General features: G+C 51.7%; 1 protein-coding gene across 1 annotated transcript in view; it reads right to left on the reverse strand.

Moving 5' to 3' along the window:
* The window catches only part of HSF2BP (heat shock transcription factor 2 binding protein), a gene marked incomplete at its 3' end in the record, with an annotated part of 311,991 nt that overhangs the window by 257,052 nt on the left and 31,224 nt on the right, over positions 1-23,715 (reverse strand). Inside the window, exon 2 of the mRNA XM_063954638.1 lies at positions 12,989-13,071. Coding sequence (XP_063810708.1) covers positions 12,989-13,071 — 83 coding nt within the window. The remainder of the gene's footprint in view (positions 1-12,988; positions 13,072-23,715) is intronic.

Genomic DNA, 23,715 nt, shown 5'->3' on the forward strand with positions numbered 1-23,715 from the left:
AGAAAGAAAGAAAGAAAATAAGAATTTACTTACCGATAATTCTATTTCTCGGAGTCCGTAGTGGATGCTGGGGTTCCTGAAAGGACCATGGGGAATAGCGGCTCCGCAGGAGACAGGGCACAAAAGTAAAGCTTTCCGATCAGGTGGTGTGCACTGGCTCCTCCCCCTATGACCCTCCTCCAGACTCCAGTTAGATACTGTGCCCGGACGAGCGTACACAATAAGGGAGGAATTTTGAATCCCGGGTAAGACTCATACCAGCCACACCAATCACACTGTACAACCTGTGATCTGAACCCAGTTAACAGTATGATAACAGGGGAGCCTCTGAAAGATGGCTCACAATAACAATAACCCGATTTAGTTAGCAATAACTATGTACAAGTATTGCAGATAATCCGCACTTGGGATGGGCGCCCAGCATCCACTACGGACTCAGAGAAATAGAATTATCGGTAAGTAAATTCTTATTTTCTCTATCGTCCTAGTGGATGCTGGGGTTCCTGAAAGGACCATGGGGATTATACCAAAGCTCCCAAACGGGCGGGAGAGTGCGGATGACTCTGCAGCACCGAATGAGAGAACTCCAGGTCCTCTTTTGCCAGGGTATCAAATTTGTAGAATTTTACAAACGTGTTCTCCCCCGACCACGTAGCTGCTCGGCAGAGTTGTAATGCCGAGACCCCTCGGGCAGCCGCCCAAGATGAGCCCACCGTCCTTGTGGAATGGGCTTTAACAGATTTAGGCTGTGGCAGGCCTGCCACAGAATGTGCAAGTTGAATTGTGCTACCAATCCAACGAGCAATCGACTGCTTAAAAGCAAGAGCACCCAGCTTGTTGGGTGCATACAGGATAAACAGCAAGTCAGATTTCCTGACTCCAGCCGACCTGGAAACTATATTTTCAGGGCCCTGACAACATCCAGCAACTTGGAGTCCTCCAAGTCCCTAGTAGCCGCAGGTACCACAATAAGCTGGTTCAGGTGAAAACGCTGACACCACCTTAAGGAGAAACTGGGGACGAGTCCGCAGCTTCGCTCTGTCCGAATGGACAATCAGATATGGCTATGTGAGTCAAAGCCGTCAAATCTGACACTCGCCTGGCCGCGGCCAGGACCAACAGCATGGCCACTTTCCATGTGAGATATATCAAATCCACAGATTTGAGTTGTTTTAAACCAATGTGATTTTAGGAATCCCAAACCTACGTTGAGATCTCCCAGTGCCACTGGAGACATCAAAGGGGGGTTGTATATGCAGTCCTCCCTTAACAAACTTCTGGACTTCAGGAACTGAAGCCAATTTCTTTTCTGGAAGAAAATCGACAAGTCGAAATTTGAACCTTAATGGACCCCAATTTGAGACCCATAGACACTCCTGTTTGCAGGAAATGTAGGAATTAACCTAGTTGAAATTCTTCCGTGGAGCCTTCCTGGCCTCACACCATGGAACATATTTTCACCTAAGCGGTGATAATGTTGTGCGGTCACCTCCTTCCTGGCTCTGACCAGGGTAGGGATGACCTCTTCCGGAATGCCTTTTTCCCTTAGGATCCGGCGTTCACCCGCCCTGGCGTCAACGCAGCTGCGGTAAATCTTGGAACAGACATGATTCTTGCTGAATCAAGACCCTTCTTAGTATCTCTTGAAGTTCCGGGTACCAAGTCCTTCTTGGCCAAACCGGAGCCACGAGTATAGTTCTTACTCCTCTCCTTCCTATCATTCTCAATACACTGGGTATGAAAGGCAGAGGATGGAACACATACACCGACTGGTACACCCACGGTGTTACCAGAGCGTCCCAGCTATTGCCTGAGTGTCTCTTGACCTGGCGCTTCCTGTGGGACGCCATCATGACCACCTTTGGTCTTTCCCAACGGTTTACAATCATGTGGAAACTTCCAGATTAAGTTCCCACTTTTCCGGGTGGAATTCATACATGCTGAGGAAATCTTCCCAGTTGTCCACTCCCGGAATGAACACTGCTGACAGTGTTATCACATGATTTTTCGCCCAGCGAAAAATCCTTGCTATCATCGCCCTCCTGCTTCTTGTGTCGCCCCGTCTGTTAACGTGGGCGACTGGTATGATGATGTCCTACTGGATCAGCACCGGTTGACTTTGAAGCAGAGGTCTTCCTAGGCTCAGAGCATTGTAAATTGCCCTTAGCTCCAGTATATTCATGTGGAGAGAAGTCTCCAGACTTTACCACACTTCCTTGGAAATTTCTTCCCTGTGTGACTGCTCCCCAGCCTCTCAGGCTGGCATCCGTGGTCACCAGAACACAGTCCTGAATGCTGAACGTGCTGCCCTCTAGAAGATGAGCACTCTGCAGCCCCCACAGAAGAGACACCCTTGTCCTTGGAGACAGGATTATCCGCTGATGCATCTGAAGATGCGATCCGGACCATTCGTCCCGCAAATCCCCCTGAAATTTTTTTTTGCGTGAGATCTGCCGAATGGAATCGCTTCGTAAGAAGCCACCATTTTTCCCAGGACTCCTGTGCATTGATGCACTGATACCTGGTCTGGTTTTAGGAGGTTTCTGACTAGTTCGGATAACTCCCTGGCTTTCTCCTCCAGGAGAAAACCTTTTTCTGGACTATGCCCAGAATCATTCCTAGGAACAGCAGACGTATCGTCGGAAAACGGCTGCGATATTTGGAATATTTAAAATCCACTCGTGCTGTCGTAGAACTACTTTAGATAGTGCTCTCCCGACGTCCAACTGTTCTCTTGAACTTGCCCCTTTCAGGATATCGTCCAAGTAAGGGATAATTAAGATGCCTTTTTTCTTTGAAGAATCATCTTTTCGGCCATTACCCTGGTAAAGGCCCGGGGTGCCGTGGATACTTCAACGGCAGCGTCTGAAACTGATATTGACAGTTCTGTACCACGAACCAGAGGTATCCTTGTTGAGAAGGACAAATTTGGACATGGAGGTAATCCTTGATGTCCAGGGACACCATATAGTCCCCTTTTTGGTTCGCTATCACTGCTCTGAGTGACTCCATCTTGATTTGAACCTTTTTATGTAAGTGTTCAAAGATTTCAGATTTAGACTACGTCTCACCAAGCCGTCTGGCTTCAGTACCACAATATAGTGTGGAAGACTAATACCCTTTTCCTTGTTGTAGGAGGGGTACTTTTATTATCACCTGCTGGAAATACAGCTTGTGAATCTTTTCCAATACTGCCTCCCTGTCGGAGGAAGCCGTTGGTAAAGCAGACTTCAGGAACCTGCGAGGAAAAGATGTCTCGACTCTCCAATCTGTACCCCTGGGATAATACTTGTACGATCTAGGGGTCAACTTGCGAGTGATCCCACTGCGCGCTGAGACTCTTGAGACTACCCCCCCACCTCACCTGAGTCCGCTTGCACGGCCCCAGCGTCATGCTGAGGACTTGGCAGACGTGGTGGAGGGCTTCCTTTCCTGGGAAGGGGCTGCCCGCTGCAGTCTACTTCCCTTACCTCTATGTCTGGGCAGATATGACTGGCCTTTTGCCCGTTTGCCTCATGGAAACGGAAGGATTGAGGCTGAAAAGACGGTGTCTTTTTCTGCTGAGATGTAACTTGGGGTAAAAAGGTTGGATTTCCCAGCTGTTGCCGTGGTCCCCAGGTCCGATGGACCGACCCCAACTAACTCCTTCCCTTTTGTTAGGCGCCGAGGGTCCGCTCGTCAGTGCGGCCGGCGCCTAGCAACGGGGACGCCACTGTCGGATCGTGTTCCCCGTTGCTGGGTCTAAGTTTATATCATCACTGGTTTCCTGGCTGTGTAGCATGCAGCTGCACGGCATGTTGTAATTATCACTCATCTGTTTCCCTGGCCATGCAGCTTGTCAGCTGCATGGCATTTAATCCAATCAGCCTCCAAACAGCTGATTGGAAGACTCTCTGTTAAAAGCACTCCCAGGACTCCTCACAGACGCCGGTGATAGCTTCCTGTTTGCCTGATTCTGCTGCAGAGAGAGTTCCCAGTCCCGGTCTGTTCGTTTGTTCCTGTTCTCAGTGATCCAGTACTCGGAAGTTACCATCTGTTCCTGGAGTCTGACCGAGCACCTTTAACATCTGGTGGTGTTCGTGAGTCGCGGCGCAGCCGTGTGTTGCGGCTTGTCCGCTACTATTTATTATTGTGTTTATTTTGAGTTCTGGAGCTTTGCGGAGGATTCCGCTTCCACAAGATCCACTCTGGTGTCCAGCGGTGCCGGATAGGAGTGTCGGATCCGTGGATCCTTGGTTGTCCTTTTCCCTGGCGGCTAGTCCGCACATACCTTTTGATTTAGTTAAGTTAGCTTGTAACCCCTGGCTTGGTTGCTTAGTCAGAGGGCCCCTTGTTATCTCCCTGTCTCGGACTTCCCCTTGTCTCCCATTAAGACCTGCGGGGGCATCGGGGTTGGGCAGACATAATCCGCCCTTCGAACGCGGCTGCCATGGGCTCAAGCAACCATAGTCTCGCAGGGGATTTCTGATAACACGGGCGAGACAACGGAGTTAGGGCGCCAGGGGTTACTAGGCTCTCCAGCTCCCACAACCTGTATTTCATTCCTGTACTCAGATCTCTGCCATAAGATCTTCTCCAGTCTGGAGTACAGGAATCGTAACACCTTTATACGGCAATACTTCCATGTGCCGTATGGGATCTGTATCACCTGACCACTGTCGTGTCCATGACATCTTCTGGGAGATATGGACAACGCACTTATCTTGATGCCAGAGTGCAAATATCCCTCTGTGCATCTCGCGTACATATATATAGAATGCATCCTATTAAATGCTCTATATCAATAATATATTTTCAGTCAGGGAATCCGACCAAGCCAACCCAGCACTGCATCTCCAGGCTGATGGCGATCGCTGGTCGCAGTATAACCACCGTATGTGTGTATATATTTTTTAGGATATTTTTCCAGCTTCCTATCAGCTGGCTCCTTGAGGGCGGCCGTATCTGGAGACGGTAACGCCACTTGATAAGCGTGTGAGCGCCTTATCCACCCTAAGGGGTGTTTCCCAACGCGCCCTAACTTCTGGCGGGAAAGGGTATAACGCCAATATTTGCTATCGGGGTAACCCCACGCTTCATCACACACTTCATTTTATTTAATCTGATTCAGGAAAAACTACAGGTAGTTTTTTCACTCCCACATAATACCCTTTTTTGTGGTACTTGTAGTATCAGAAATATGTAACACCTCCTTCATTGCCCTTAACGTGTGGCCCTAATGAGAAATACGTTTGTTTATTCACCGTCGACACTGGATTCAGTGTCCGTGTCTGTGTCTGTGTCGACCGACTGAGGTAAATGGACGTTTTTAAAGCCCCTGACGGTGTTTCTGAGACGCCTGGACCGGTACTAATTGTTTGTCGGCCGTCTCATGTCGTCAACCGACCTTGCAGCGTGTTGACCTTCTCACGTAATTCTCTCAATAAGCCACCCATTTCGGTGTCGACTCCCTAGAGAGTGACATCCCCATTACAGGCAATTGCTCCGCCTCCTCACCAACATCGTCCTCATACATGTCGACACATACGTACCGACACACAGCACACACACCGGGAATGCTCTGACAGAGGACAGGACCCCACTAGCCCTTTGGAGAGACAGAGGGAGAGTTTGCCAGCACACACCAAAAACGCTATAATATATATAGGGACAACCTTATATAAGTGTTTCTCCCTTATAGCATCTTTATATATATATTAATATCGCCAATTAATGCCCCCCCTCTCTGTTTTAACCCTGTTTCTGTAGTGCAGTGCAGGGGAGAGCCTGGGAGCCTTCTCTCCAGCCTTTCTGTGAGAGAAAATGGCGCTGTGTGCTGAGGAGATAGGCCCCGCCCCTTTCTCGGCGGGCTCGTCTCCCGCTCTTCAACGGATTATGGCAGGGGTTAAATATCTCCATATAGCCTCTGGGGGCTATATGTGAGGTATTTTTAGCCAATATATAGGTTTTCATTTGCCTCCCAGGGCGCCCCCCCCCCAGCGCCCTGCACCCTCAGTGACTGCGTGTGAAGTGTGCTGAGAGGAAAATGGCGCACAGCTGCAGTGCTGTGCGCTACCTTTAGAAGACTGAGGAGTCTTCTGCCGCCGATTCTGGACCTCTTCTTACTTCAGCATCTGCAAGGGGGCCGGCGGCGCGGCTCCGGTGACCATCCAGGCTGTACCTGTGATCGTCCCTCTGGAGCTGATGTCCAGTAGCCAAGAAGCCAATCCATCCTGCACGCAGGTGAGTTCACTTCTTCTCCCCTCAGTCCCTCGTTGCAGTGATCCTGTTGCCAGCAGGACTCACTGTAAAATAAAAAACCTAAGCTAAACTTTTTCTAAGCAGCTCTTTAGGAGAGCCACCTAGATTGCACCCTTCTCGGCCGGGCACAAAAATCTAACTGGAGTCTGGAGGAGGGTCATAGGGGGAGGAGCCAGTGCACACCACCTGATCGGAAAGCTTTACTTTTGTGCCCTGTCTCCTGCGGAGCCGCTATTCCCCATGGTCCTTTCAGGAACCCCAGCATCCACTAGGACGATAGAGAAAGAAGAATTATACTTACCCTCTCTGTTGGCTCAGGCTCCTCGGTGCAGCTTCCCGGGCAGTAGAGAAGAAGGAGGAGGGAGGTGAAGGAGGGAGCCGCAGCAGCGCTGTGTTACTGGTGGAGGCGCTGCTGCTGCTGCCCCTCTGCTTCCCTATAGGCTGTTCTCAGAGACAGCCTATAGTGAAGCAGAGGAGCAGCAGCAGCAGCGCCTCCACCAGTAACAAAGCGCTGCTGCGGCTCTCTCCTTCACTGAGAGACTGTGACCTGTTTGTATATGAGGGAGGGAGGGACGGACCCTCCTCCCTCCTTCGTGTGTGGGTGGCCAGAATCGTTCCTTATGACGGGCGGGTCACGGGAGCGCTGGTGTGCGGCTGCGGCATGACATACAATGAGTCATTGTGACTCATTCATGTAATGCCGGCCGGCGGCTGTGGGCCCTTGAGTGCGGCGGGGCCCCAGTGCAATGCACTGCCTGCCCCGCCAGTAGTTCCGCCCCTGACACTAACTGCTCAACAACATAGCATGCTGCACTCAGCATCACTCCAACTGCAGCCAACACTGCTCTATACATTACACTAACTGCTCCACAACATAGCATGCTGCACTCAGCATCACTGCAACTGCAGCCAACACTGCTCTATACATTACACTAACTGCTCCACGACATAGCATGCTGCACTCAGCATCACTCCAACTGCAGCCAACACTGCTCTATACATTACACTAACTGCTCCACGACATAGCATGCTGCACTCAGCATCACTCCAACTGCAGCCAACACTGCTCTATACATTACACTAACTGCTCCACAACATAGCATGCTGCACTCAGCATCACTCCAACTGCAGCCAACACTGCTCTATACATTACACTAACTGCTCCACAACATAGCATGCTGCACTCAGCATCACTGCAACTGCAGCCAACACTGCTCTATACATTACACTAACTGCTCCACGACATAGCATGCTGCACTCAGCATCACTCCAACTGCAGCCAACACTGCTCTATACATTACACTAACTGCTCCACGACATAGCATGCTGCACTCAGCATCACTCCAACTGCAGCCAACACTGCTCTATACATTACACTAACTGCTCCACGACATAGCATGCTGCACTCAGCATCACTCCAACTGCAGCCAACACTGCTCTATACATTACACTAACTGCTCCACGACATAGCATGCTGCACTCAGCATCACTCCAACTGCAGCCAACACTGCTCTATACATTACACTAACTGCTCCACAACATAGCATGCTGCACTCAGCATCACTGCAACTGCAGCCAACACTGCTCTATACATTACACTAACTGCTCCACGACATAGCATGCTGCACTCAGCATCACTCCAACTGCAGCCAACACTGCTCTATACATTACACTAACTGCTCCACAACATAGCATGCTGCACTCAGCATCACTCCAACTGCAGCCAACACTGCTCTATACATTACACTAACTGCTCCACGACATAACATGCTGCACTCAGCATCACTCCAACTGCAGCCAACACTGCTCTATACATTACACTAACTGCTCCACAACATAGCATGCTGCACTCAGCATCACTCCAACTGCAGCCAACACTGCTCTATACATTACACTAACTGCTCCACGACATAACATGCTGCACTCAGCATCACTCCAACTGCAGCCAACACTACTCTATACATTACACTAACTGCTCCACAACATAGCATGCTGCACTCAGTATCACTCCAACTGCAGCCAACACTACTCTATACATTACACTAACTGCTCCACTACATAACATGCTGCACTCAGCATCACTCCAACTGCAGCCAACACTACTCTATACATTACACTAACTGCTCCACGACATAACATGCTGCACTCAGCATCACTCCAACTGCAGCCAACACTGCTCTATACATTACACTAACTGCTCCACAACATAGCATGCTGCACTCAGCATCACTCCAACTGCAGCCAACACTACTCTATACATCACACTAACTGCTCCACGACATAACATGCTGCACTCAGCATCACTCCAACTGCAGCCAACACTGCTCTATACATTGCACTAACTGCTCCACAACATAGCATGCTGCACTCAGCATCACTCCAACTGCAGCCAACACTGCTCTATACATTACACTAACTGCTCCACGACATAACATGCTGCACTCAGCATCACTCCAACTGCAGCCAACACTGCTCTATACATTACACTAACTGCTCCACAACATAGCATGCTGCACTTAGCATCACTCCAACTGCAGCCAACACTACTCTATACTGTACATTACACTAACTGCTGCACAACATAGCATGCTGCACTCAGTATCACTCCAACTGCAGCCAACACTGCTCTATACATTACACTAACTGCTCCACAACATAGCATGCTGCACTCAGCATCACTCCAACTGCAGCCAACACTACTCTATACTGTACATTACACTAACTGCTCCACAACATAGCATGCTGCACTCAGCATCACTCCAACTGCAGCCAACACTGCTCTATACATTACACTAACTGCTCCACAACATAGCATGCTGCACTCAGCATCACTCCAACTGCAGCCAACACTGCTCTATACATTACACTAACTGCTCCACAACATAGCATGCTGCACTCAGCATCACTCCAGCTGCAGCCAACACTACTCTATACTGTACATTACACTAACTGCTCCACAACATAGCATGCTGCACTCAGCATCACTCCAACTGCAGCCAACACTGCTCTATACATTACACTAACTGCTCCACAACATAGCATGCTGCACTCAGCATCACTCCAGCTGCAGCCAACACTACTCTATACTGTACATTACACTAACTGCTCCACAACATAGCATGCTGCACTCAGCATCACTCCAACTGCAGCCAACACTACTCTATACTGTACATTACACTAACTGCTCCACAACATAACATGCTGCACTCAGCATCACTCCAACTGCAGCCAACACTGTTCTATACATTACACTAACTGCTCCACAACATAGCATGCTGCACTCAGCATCACTCCAACTGCAGCCAACACTGCTCTATACATTACACTAACTGCTCCACAACATAGCATGCTGCACTCAGCATCACTCCAACTGCAGTCAACACTACTCTATACATTACACTAACTGCTCCACGACATAACATGCTGCACTCAGCATCACTCCAACTGCAGCCAACACTGCTCTATACATTACACTAACTGCTCCACAACATAACATGCTGCACTCAGCATCACTTCAACTGCAGCCAACACTGCTCTATACATTACACTAACTGCTCCACAACATAGCATGCTGCACTCAGCATCACTCCAACTGCAGCCAACACTACTCTACTACATTACACTAACTGCTCCACAACATAACATGCTGCACTCAGCATCACTCCAACTGCAGCCAACACTACTCTATACTATACATTATACTAACTGCTCCACAACATAGCATGCTGCACTCAGCATCACTCCAACTGCAGCCAACACTGCTCTATACTGTACATTACACTAACTGCTCCACAACATAACATGCTGCACTCAGCATCACTCCAACTGCAGCCAACACTGCTCTATACATTACACTAACTGCTCCACAACATAGCATGCTGCACTCAGCATCACTCCAACTGCAGCCAACACTGCTCTATACATTACACTAACTGCTCCACAACATAGCATGCTGCACTCAGCATCACTCCAACTGCAGCCAACACTGCTCTATACATTACACTAACTGCTCCACAACATAACATGCTGCCCTCAGCATCACTCCAACTGCAGCCAACACTGCTCTATACTGTACATTACACTAACTGCTCCACAACATAACATGCTGCACTCAGCATCACTCCAACTGCAGCCAACACTGCTCTATACATTACACTAACTGCTCCACAACATAGCATGCTGCACTCAGCATCACTCCAACTGCAGCCAACACTGCTCTATACATTACACTAACTGCTCCACGACATAACATGCTGCACTCAGCATCACTCCAACTGCAGCCAACACTGCTCTATACATTACACTAACTGCTCCACAACATAACATGCTGCACTCAGCATCACTCCAACTGCAGCCAACACTGCTCTATACATTACACTAACTGCTCCACAACATAGCATGCTGCACTCAGCATCACTCCAACTGCAGCCAACACTGCTCTATACATTACACGAACTGCTCCACAACACAGCATGCTGCACTCAGCATCACTCCAACTGCTCCTCCATGTAATGCTGCACTCAGCATCACTAACACCCCCCATATAACGCTGCACTCAGACAGGATGAATAGGAGCAGAGGGAAGCAGGACACTGACAGGATGAATAGGAGGAGAGGGAAGCAGGGACACTGACAGGATGAATAGGAGGAGAGAGATGCAGGACACTGACAGGATGAATAGGAGGAGAGGGAAGCAGGGACACTGACAGGATGAATAGGAGGAGAGGGAAGCAGGACACTGACAGGATGAATAGGAGGAGAGGGAAGCAGGGGCACTGACAGGATGAATAGGAGGAGAGGGATGCAGGACACTGACAGGATGAATAGGAGGAGAGGTATGCAGGGACACTGACAGGATGAATAGGAGGAGAGGGATGCAGGACACTGACAGGATGAATAGGAGGAGAGGGATGCAGGGACACTGACAGGATGAATAGGAGGAGAGGGATGCAGGACACTGACAGGATGAATAGGAGGAGAGGGATGCAGGACACTGACAGGATGAATAGGAGGAGGGAAGCAGGACACTGACAGGATGAATAGGAGGAGAGAGATGCAGGGACACTGACAGGATGAATAGGAGGAGAGGTATGCAGGACACTGACAGGATGAATAGGAGGGAAGCAGGACACTGACAGGATGAATAGGAGGAGAGGGATGCAGGACACTGACAGGATGAATAGGAGGAGAGGTATGCAGGACACTGACAGGATGAATAGGAGAGGTATGCAGGGACACTGACAGGATGAATAGGAGGAGAGGGATGCAGGACACTGACAGGATGAATAGGAGGAGAGGGATGCAGGGACACTGACAGGATGAATAGGAGGAGAGGGATGCAGGACACTGACAGGATGAATAGGAGGAGGGAAGCAGGACACTAACAGGATGAATAGGAGAGGGATGCAGGCACACTGACAGGATGAATAGGAGGAGAGGGATGCAGGACACTTACAGGATGAATAGTAGGAGAGGGATGCAGGGACACTGACAGGATGAATAGGAGGAGAGGGATGCAGGACACTGACAGGATGAATAGGAGGAGAGGGATGCAGGGACACTGACAGGATGAATAGGAGGAGAGGGATACAGGGACACTGACAGGATGAATAGGAGGAGAGGGATGTAGGGACACTGACAGGATGAATAGGAGGAGAGGGATGCAGGACACTGACAGGATGAATAGGAGGAGAGGGATGCATGGACACTGACAGGATGAATAGGAGGAGAGGGATGCAGGACACTGACAGGATGAATAGGAGGAGAGGGATGCAGGGACACTGACAGGATGAATAGGAGGAGAGGGATGCAGGGACACTGACAGGATGAATAGGAGGAGAGGGATGTAGGGACACTGACAGGATGAATAGGAGAGGGATGTAGGACACTGACAGGATGAATAGGAGGAGAGGGATGCAGGACACTGACAGGATGAATAGGAGGAGAGGGATGTAGGGACACTGACAGGATGAATAGGAGAGGGATGCAGGACACTGACAGGTTGAATAGGAGGAGAGGGATGCAGGACACTGACAGGATGAATAGGAGGAGAGGGATGCAGGGACACTGACAGGATGAATAGGAGGAGAGGGATGCAGGACACTGACAGGATGAATAGGAGGAGAGGGATGCAGGACACTGACAGGATGAATAGGAGGAGAGGGATGCAGGGACACTGACAGGATGAATAGGAGGAGAGGGATGCAGGACACTGACAGGATGAATAGGAGGAGAGGGATGCAGGACACTGACAGGATGAATAGGAGGAGAGGGATGCAGGGACACTGACAGGATGAATAGGAGGAGAGGGATGCAGGACACTGACAGGATTAATAGGAGGAGAGGGATGCAGGACACTGACAGGATTAATAGGAGGAGAGGGATGCAGGGACACTGACATGATGAATAGGAGGAGAGGGATGCAGGGACACTGACAGGATGAATAGGAGGAGAGGGAAGCAGGACACTGACAGGATGAATAGGAGGAGAGGGATGCAGGGACACTGACAGGATGAATAGGAGGAGAGGGATGCAGGACACTGACAGGATGAATAGGAGGAGAGGGATGCAGGACACTGACAGGATGAATAGGAGGAGAGGGATGCAGGGACACTGACAGGATGAATAGGAGGAGAGGGATGCAGGACACTGACAGGATGAATAGGAGGAGAGGGATGCAGGACACTGACATGATGAATAGGAGGAGAGGGATGCAGGGACACTGAACTGGTTGCATTGAATCACTCACTTCTTTTGCTTGCAGATATTCTCCCTGAGATACTTCTAAGCGGGAGTTGATATGAGCACAGTCCAGTTCTTTTGTCTCCAAGGCTAGAGTAGAAATATTAGAGACCAGTGATACAGAGAGTGTGGTGGGCTGTTCCCCCATATCCCAGTCCCTGCTGCTGTAGCCATGGTGCACTTATCTCCATGGAAAAGCACGACTCCAGCAATGAATGAATAAAGTAGATATGACCGAGTGTCTGATTCAGAGGAGGAAACAACTGCAACAGCATCTGCCGCCGGAACACGGAGCGATAATATGTAAATGGTAGTCAGCCTTCCCATGATGCAACAGCGCGCAAGGGAGTACAAGCGCTGGGACGCTCACTGTCAGTGTAATAGTGCAGCTGCACCGGGGTTCCGATCGCTTGCACCATCGTTCACACCATCCCTCGCACCAAGGATCACACAAGCACTTCAGCATCCATCACACCATCCCTCGCACCAAGGATCACACCAGCACTTCAGCATCCATCACACCATCCCTCGCACCATCGTTTACACCATCCCTCGCACCAAGGATCACACCAGCACTTCAGCATCCATTACACCATCCCTCGCACCAAGGATCACACCAGCCCTTCAGCATCCATCACACCATCCCTCGCATCATCGTTCACACCATCCCTCGCACCAAGGATCACACCAGCATCCATCACACATACCTAGCACCAAGGATCACACCATCCCTCGCACCATCGTTCACACCATCCCTCGCACCAAGGATCACACCATCACTTCAGCATCCATCACACCATCCCTCGCACCAAGGATCACACCAGCACTTCAGCATCCATCACACCATCCCTCGCACCATCGTTCACACCATCCCTCGCACCAAGGATCACACCAGCACTTCAGCATCCATCACACCATCCCTCGCACCAAGGATCACACCAGCACTTCAGCATCCATCACACCATCCCTCGCACCATCGTTCACACCATCCCTCGCACCAACGATCACACCAGCACTTCAGCATCCATCACACCATCCCTCACACCATCGTTCACACCATCCCTCGCACCAAGGATCACACCAGCCCTTCAGCATCCATCACACCATCCCTCGCACCAAGGATCACACCAGCCCTTCAGCATCCATCACACCATCCCTCGCATCATCGTTCACACCATCCCTCGCACCAAGGATCACACCAGCATCCATCACACCTAGGATCACACCAGCACTTCAGCATCCATCACACCATCCTTCGCACCAAGGATCACACCAGCACTTCAGCATCCATTACACCATCCCTCGCACTATCGTTCACACCATCCCTCGCTCCATCGTTCACACCATCCCTCGCACCATCGTTCACACCATCCCTCGCACCAAGGATCACACCAGCCCTTCAGCATCCATCACACCATCCCTCGCACCATCGTTCACACCATCCCTCGCACCAAGGATCACACCAGCATCCATCACACATACCTAGCACCAAGGATCACACCATCCCTCGCACCATCGTTCACACCATCCCTCGCACCAAGGATCACACCAGCATCCATCACACCTAGGATCACACCAGCACTTCAGCATCCATCACACCATCCCTCGCACCAAGGATCACACCAGCACTTCAGCATCCATCACACCATCCCTCGCACCATCGCTCACACCATCCCTCGCACCAAGGATCACACCAGCACTTCAGCATCCATCACATCATCCCTCGCACCATCGTTCACACCATCCCTCGCACCAAGGATCACACCAGCATCCATCACACCAAGGATCACACCAGCACTTCAGCATCCATCACACCATCCCTCGCACCAAGGATCACACCAGCACTTCAGCATCCATCACATCATCCCTCGCACCATCGTTCACACCATCCCTCGCACCAAGGATTACACCAGCACTTCAGCATCCATCACATCATCCCTTGCACCATCGTTCACACCATCCCTCGCACCAAGGATCACACCATCCCTCGCACCAAGGATTACACCAGCATCCATCACACCAAGGATCACACCAGCACTTCAGCATCCATTTACACCATCCCTCGCACCAAGGATCACCCCAGCACTTCAGCATCCATCACACCATCCCTCGCATCATCGTTCACACCATCCCTCGCACCAAGGATCACACCAGCATCCATCACACATACCTAGCACCAAGGATCACACCATCCCTCGCACCATCGTTCACACCATCCCTCGCACCAAGGATCACATCAGCACTTCAGCATCCATCACACCATCCCTCGCACCAAGGATCACACCAGCACTTCAGCATCCATCACACCATCCCTCGCACCATCGTTCACACCATCCCTCGCACCAAGGATCACACCAGCACTTCAGCATCCATCACACCATCCCTCGCACCAAGGATCACACCAGCACTTCAGCATCCATCACACCATCCCTCGCACCATCGTTCACACCATCCCTCGCACCAAGGATCACACCAGCACTTCAGCATCCATCACACCATCCCTCGCACCAAGGATCACACCAGCACTTCAGCATCCATCACACCATCCCTCGCACCATCGTTCACACCATCCCTCGCACCAAGGATCACACCAGCACTTCAGCATCCATCACACCATCCCTCACACCATCGTTCACACCATCCCTCGCACCAAGGATCACACCAGCCCTTCAGCATCCATCACACCATCCCTCGCACCAAGGATCACACCAGCCCTTCAGCATCCATCACACCATCCCTCGCATCATCGTTCACACCATCCCTCGCACCAAGGATCACACCAGCATCCATCACACCTAGGATCACACCAGCACTTCAGCATCCATCACACCATCCCTCGCACCAAGGATCACACCAGCACTTCAGCATCCATCACACCATCCCTCGCACTATCGTTCACACCATCCCTCGCTCCATCGTTCACACCATCCCTCGCACCATCGTTCACACCATCCCTCGCACCAAGGATCACACCAGCCCTTCAGCATCCATCACACCATCCCTCGCACCATCGTTCACACCATCCCTCGCACCAAGGATCACACCAGCATCCATCACACATACCTAGCACCAAGGATCACACCATCCCTCGCACCATCGTTCACACCATCCCTCGCACCAAGGATCACACCAGCATCCATCACACCTAGGATCACACCAGCACTTCAGCATCCATCACACCATCCCTCGCACCAAGGATCACACCAGCACTTCAGCATCCATCACACCATCCCTCGCACCATCGCTCACACCATCCCTCGCACCAAGGATCACACCAGCACTTCAGCATCCATCACATCATCCCTCGCACCATCGTTCACACCATCCCTCGCACCAAGGATCACACCATCCCTCGCACCAAGGATCACACCAGCATCCATCACACCAAGGATCACACCAGCACTTCAGCATCCATCACACCATCCCTCGCACCAAGGATCACACCAGCACTTCAGCATCCATCACATCATCCCTCGCACCATCGTTCACACCATCCCTCGCACCAAGGATTACACCAGCACTTCAGCATCCATCACATCATCCCTTGCACCATCGTTCACACCATCCCTCGCACCAAGGATCACACCATCCCTCGCACCAAGGATTACACCAGCATCCATCACACCAAGGATCACACCAGCACTTCAGCATCCATTTACACCATCCCTCGCACCAAGGATCACCCCAGCACTTCAGCATCCATCACACCATCCCTCGCATCATCGTTCACACCATCCCTCGCACCAAGGATCACACCAGCATCCATCACACATACCTAGCACCAAGGATCACACCATCCCTCGCACCATCGTTCACACCATCCCTCGCACCAAGGATCACACCAGCACTTCAGCATCCATCACACCATCCCTCGCACCAAGGATTACACCAGCACTTCAGCATCCATCACACCATCCCTCGCACCATCGTTCACACCATCCCTCGCACCAAGGATCACACCAGCACTTAAGCATCCATCACACCATCCCTCGCACCAAGGATCACACCAGCACTTCAGCATCCATCACACCATCCCTCGCACCATCGTTCACACCATCCCTCGCACCAAGGATCACACCAGCACTTCAGCATCCATCACACCATCCCTCGCACCATCGTTCACACCATCCCTCGCACCAAGGATCACACCAGCCCTTCAGCATCCATCACACCATCCCTCGCACCAAGGATCACACCAGCCCTTCAGCATCCATCACACCATCCCTCGCATCATCGTTCACACCATCCCTCGCACCAAGGATCACACCAGCATCCATCACACCTAGGATCACACCAGCACTTCAGCATCCATCACACCATCCCTCGCACCAAGGATCACACCAGCACTTCAGCATCCATCACACCATCCCTTGCACTATCGTTCACACCATCCCTCGCTCCATCGTTCACACCATCCCTCGCACCATCGTTCACACCATCCCTCGCACCAAGGATCACACCAGCCCTTCAGCATCCATCACACCATCCCTCGCACCATCGTTCACACCATCCCTCGCACCAAGGATCACACCAGCATCCATCACACATACCTAGCACCAAGGATCACACCATCCCTCGCACCATCGTTCACACCATCCCTCGCACCAAGGATCACACCAGCATCCATCACACCTAGGATCACACCAGCACTTCAGCATCCATCACACCATCCCTCGCACCAAGGATCACACCAGCACTTCAGCATCCATCACACCATCCCTCGCACCATCGCTCACACCATCCCTCGCACCAAGGATCACACCAGCACTTCAGCATCCATCACATCATCCCTCGCACCATCGTTCACACCATCCCTCGCACCAAGGATCACACCATCCCTCGCACCAAGGATCACACCAGCATCCATCACACCAAGGATCACACCAGCACTTCAGCATCCATCACACCATCCCTCGCACCAAGGATCACACCAGCACTTCAGCATCCATCACATCATCCCTCGCACCATCGTTCACACCATCCCTCGCACCAAGGATTACACCAGCACTTCAGCATCCATCACATCATCCCTTGCACCATCGTTCACACCATCCCTCGCACCAAGGATCACACCATCCCTCGCACCAAGGATTACACCAGCATCCATCACACCAAGGATCACACCAGCACTTCAGCATCCATTTACACCATCCCTCGCACCAAGGATCACCCCAGCACTTCAGCATCCATCACACCATCCCTCGCATCATCGTTCACACCATCCCTCGCACCAAGGATCACACCAGCATCCATCACACATACCTAGCACCTAGGATCACACCATCCCTCGCACCATCGTTCACACCATCCCTCGCACCAAGGATCACACCAGCACTTCAGCATCCATCACACCATCCCTCGCACCAAGGATTACACCAGCACTTCAGCATCCATCACACCATCCCTCGCACCATCGTTCACACCATCCCTCGCACCAAGGATCACACCAGCACTTCAGCATCCATCACACCATCCCTCGCACCAAGGATCACACCAGCACTTCAGCATCCATCACACCATCCCTCGCACCATCGTTCACACCATCCCTCGCACCAAGGATCACACCAGCACTTCAGCATCCATCACACCATCCCTCGCACCATCGTTCACACCATCCCTCGCACCAAGGATCACACCAGCCCTTCAGCATCCATCACACCATCCCTCGCACCAAGGATCACACCAGCCCTTCAGCATCCATCACACCATCCCTCGCATCATCGTTCACACCATCCCTCGCACCAAGGATCACACCAGCATCCATCACACCTAGGATCACACCAGCACTTCAGCATCCATCACACCATCCCTCGCACCAAGGATCACACCAGCACTTCAGCATCCATCACACCATCCCTCGCACTATCGTTCACACCATCCCTCGCTCCATCCCTCGCACCATCGTTCACACCATCCCTCGCACCAAGGATCACACCAGCCCTTCAGCATCCATCACACCATCCCTCGCACCATCGTTCACACCATCCCTCCCACCAAGGGTCACACCAGCATCCATCACACATACCTAGCACCAAGGATCACACCATCCCTCGCACCATCGTTCACACCATCCCTCGCACCAAGGATCACACCAGCATCCATCACACCTAGGATCACACCAGCACTTCAGCATCCATCACACCATCCCTCGCACCAAGGATCACACCAGCACTTCAGCATCCATCACACCATCCCTCGCACCATCGTTCACACCATCCCTCGCACCAAGGATCACACCAGCACTTCAGCATCCATCACACCATCCCTCGCACCATCGTTCACACCATCCCTCGCACCAAGGATCACACCAGCCCTTCAGCATCCATCACACCATCCCTCGCACCAAGGATCACACCAGCCCTTCAGCATCCATCACACCATCCCTCGCATCATCGTTCACACCATCCCTCGCACCAAGGATCACACCAGCATCCATCACACCTAGGATCACACCAGCACTTCAGCATCCATCACACCATCCCTCGCACCAAGGATCACACCAGCACTTCAGCATCCATCACACCATCCCTCGCACTATCGTTCACACCATCCCTCGCTCCATCGTTCACACCATCCCTCGCACCATCGTTCACACCATCCCTCGCACCAAGGATCACACCAGCCCTTCAGCATCCATCACACCATCCCTCGCACCATCGTTCACACCATCCCTCGCACCAAGGATCACACCAGCATCCATCACACATACCTAGCACCAAGGATCACACCATCCCTCGCACCATCGTTCACACCATCCCTCGCACCAAGGATCACACCAGCATCCATCACACCTAGGATCACACCAGCACTTCAGCATCCATCACACCATCCCTCGCACCATCGTTCACACCATCCCTCGCACCAAGGATCACACCAGCACTTCAGCATCCATCACACCATCCCTCGCACCATCGTTCACACCATCCCTCGCACCAAGGATCACACCAGCCCTTCAGCATCCATCACACCATCCCTCGCACCAAGGATCACACCAGCCCTTCAGCATCCATCACACCATCCCTCGCATCATCGTTCACACCATCCCTCGCACCAAGGATCACACCAGCATCCATCACACCTAGGATCACACCAGCACTTCAGCATCCATCACACCATCCCTCGCACCAAGGATCACACCAGCACTTCAGCATCCATCACACCATCCCTCGCACCATCGTTCACACCATCCCTCGCACCAAGGATCACACCAGCCCTTCAGCATCCATCACACCATCCCTCGCACCAAGGATCACACCAGCCCTTCAGCATCCATCACACCATCCCTCGCATCATCGTTCACACCATCCCTCGCACCAAGGATCACACCAGCATCCATCACACCTAGGATCACACCAGCACTTCAGCATCCATCACACCATCCCTCGCACCAAGGATCACACCAGCACTTCAGCATCCATCACACCATCCCTCGCACTATCGTTCACACCATCCCTCGCTCCATCGTTCACACCATCCCTCGCACCATCGTTCACACCATCCCTCGCACCAAGGATCACACCAGCCCTTCAGCATCCATCACACCATCCCTCGCACCATCGTTCACACCATCCCTCGCACCAAGGATCACACCAGCATCCATCACACATACCTAGCACCAAGGATCACACCATCCCTCGCACCATCGTTCACACCATCCCTCGCACCAAGGATCACACCAGCATCCATCACACCTAGGATCACACCAGCACTTCAGCATCCATCACACCATCCCTCGCACCAAGGATCACACCAGCATCCATCACACCTAGGATCACACCAGCACTTCAGCATCCATCACACCATCCCTCGCACCATCGCTCACACCATCCCTCGCACCAAGGATCACACCAGCACTTCAGCATCCATCACATCATCCCTCGCACCATCGTTCACACCATCCCTCGCACCAAGGATCACACCATCCCTCGCACCAAGGATCACACCAGCATCCATCACACCAAGGATCACACCAGCACTTCAGCATCCATCACACCATCCCTCGCACCAAGGATCACACCAGCACTTCAGCATCCATCACATCATCCCTCGCACCATCGTTCACACCATCCCTCGCACCAAGGATTACACCAGCACTTCAGCATCCATCACATCATCCCTTGCACCATCGTTCACACCATCCCTCGCACCAAGGATCACACCATCCCTCGCACCAAGGATTACACCAGCATCCATCACACCAAGGATCACACCAGCACTTCAGCATCCATTTACACCATCCCTCGCACCAAGGATCACCCCAGCACTTCAGCATCCATCACATCATCCCTCGCACCATCGTTCACACCATCCCTCGCACCAAGGATCACACCATCCCTCGCACCAAGGATTACACCAGCATCCATCACACCAAGGATCACACCAGCACTTCAGCATCCATCACACCATCCCTCGCACCAAGGATCACACCAGCAATTCAGCATCCATCACACCATCCCTCGCACCAAGGATCACACCAGCACTTCAGCATCCATCACACCATCCCTCGCACCAAGGATCACACCATCCCTCGCACCAAGGATCACACCATCCCTCGCACCATCAGTTACTATTCACCTGCCTGTAATGTTTGGCAGGTGAATTACAAGGAGAGGATTACCACTGGAGGTGTAGGCAGATGCAGAGTGGCACAGAAATGGTAACCAGACTGACTGTGGAATACTGTAATAACCTGAGCGAGGTGCAGCAGAATGTAATGTTTAGCAGACTATGGGCTCTCCCTGTAATACTGGGATGTGCAGCACCACACTACACTGATTATGGGCTGCAGATGAGTAATTACACAGCTATGAGCCAGGGCTTGAATACAGGACCAGAATTTATCACAATCACAGTTGCAGGTAATGAATGGCAGAGGAATCACAGTAACAATATGAGCATACCTCCCAACTGTCCCGATTTTCGCGGGACAGTCCCGTTTTTTGGGGACTGTCCCGCTGTCCCACCCGCGGGCCACAGTGTCCCGCGGTGGGGGGGTCAGTTGGGAGGCTCTGTCAATCGCTGCTCTGCGGCGCACAGCGTCTATTCAGTGGAGTCAGAGGGAGAGGGAGCATGCCAGCGGCTCACAGAGCACTGGGCATGCCCCCTCAGTGACGAAAACGGGGGCATGGCTCGCGATCGCGGGTCCTCTGCGAAGCCACGCCCCCTTTTCATAGGCCACGCTCCCTTTTCATAGGCCACGTCCCCTTTTCGGGAGCGAGTGTCCCGCTCCACAAAACAGCAAAGTTGGGAGGTATGTATGAGCAGAGAGTAAATGGTTCTCCAGTATGAGACTTGCAGCAGAATAATGAAATAGTTAAACAAGAATCCAGAGTAATATAATCCACAGAATTTAGATTGCAGGATTTGCACAATAAATCAGAAATGCATGCAGCAGAGGAAGCCCACAGTAGTATGTAAACACAAGTAATGAATGCTTAGAGAATCCACGGGGCACAGTAAAACGAGTTTTATGGTAAGAACTTACCTTTGTTAAATCTCTTTCTGCGAGGTACACTGGGCTCCACAAGGACTGGACGATGGGGTGTAGAGTAGGATCTTGATCCGAGGCACCAACAGCCTCAAAGCTTTGACTGTTCCCAGAATGCACAGCGCCACCTCCTCTATAACCCCGCCTCCCTGCACAGGAGCTCCGTTTTTAGTCAACCAGCCCAATGCAGTAGCAGGAAAAGAGACTACAATGGTTAGTAGCCACATACACCACACTCTCACGACAGGAGAAGTGTCAGTGGCTAATGCCATACCAACCCAAAGAAGCTAAGTGCGTCAGGGTGGGGGCCTTGTGGAGACCAGTGTACCTCGCAGAAAGAGATTTAACAAGGGTAAGTTCTTACAATAAATCTCGTTTTCTGCTGCGGGGTACACTGGGCTCCACAAGGAATGAACAATGGGGATGTCCTAATGCAGTTCCTTATGGGAGGGGACGCACTGTAGCGGGCACAAGAACCCGGCGTCCAAAGGAAGCATCCTGGGAAGCGGCAGTATCGAAGGCATAGAACCGTATGAACGTGTTCCCAAAGGACCACGTAGCCGCCTTGCACAATTGTTCAAGGGTCGCACCACGTTGGGCCACCCAAGAAGGTCCAACAGACCGAGTAGAATGGGCCGTAATGTGAACAGGAGCTGACAGACCAGCCTTCACATAAGCATGTGCAATCACCATTCTAATCCATCTGGCCAGGGTTTGCTTGTGAGCAGGCCAGCCACATTTGTGAAATCCAAACAAAACAAAGAGAGAAATCATATTTCCTAATAGAAGCAGTTCTCTTCACATAGATACGGAGAGCCCGTACCACATCCAAAGACCGCTCTTTGGGAGACAAATCAGGAGAGACAAAGGCCGGAACCACAATCTCCTGATTAAGGTGGAACGAAGAAACCACCTAAGGTAAATATCCGGGACAAGTCCTAAGAACCGCCTGGTCACGGTGAAAAATCGGATATGGGGAACTACAAGACAAGGCACCCAGATCCGACACTCTTCTAGCAGAGGCAATAGCCAGCAAGAACACCACCTTAAGGGAAAGCCACCCAGGGGTTCAAACGGAGGCTCCTGCAATGCCTCAAAAACCACCGACAAGTCCCAAGGAGCCACAGGCGGGACGGAGGTTGGATACGCAACACACCCTGAGTGAAAGTATGAATATCAGGTAAAGTCGCAATTTTTCTCTGAAACCACACCGACAAGGCCGAAATATGAATCTTGAGGAAGGCCAG

Source organism: Pseudophryne corroboree, unplaced genomic scaffold (assembly GCF_028390025.1).
Source record: "Pseudophryne corroboree isolate aPseCor3 unplaced genomic scaffold, aPseCor3.hap2 scaffold_706, whole genome shotgun sequence".
Lineage (NCBI taxonomy): Eukaryota > Metazoa > Chordata > Amphibia > Anura > Myobatrachidae > Pseudophryne > Pseudophryne corroboree.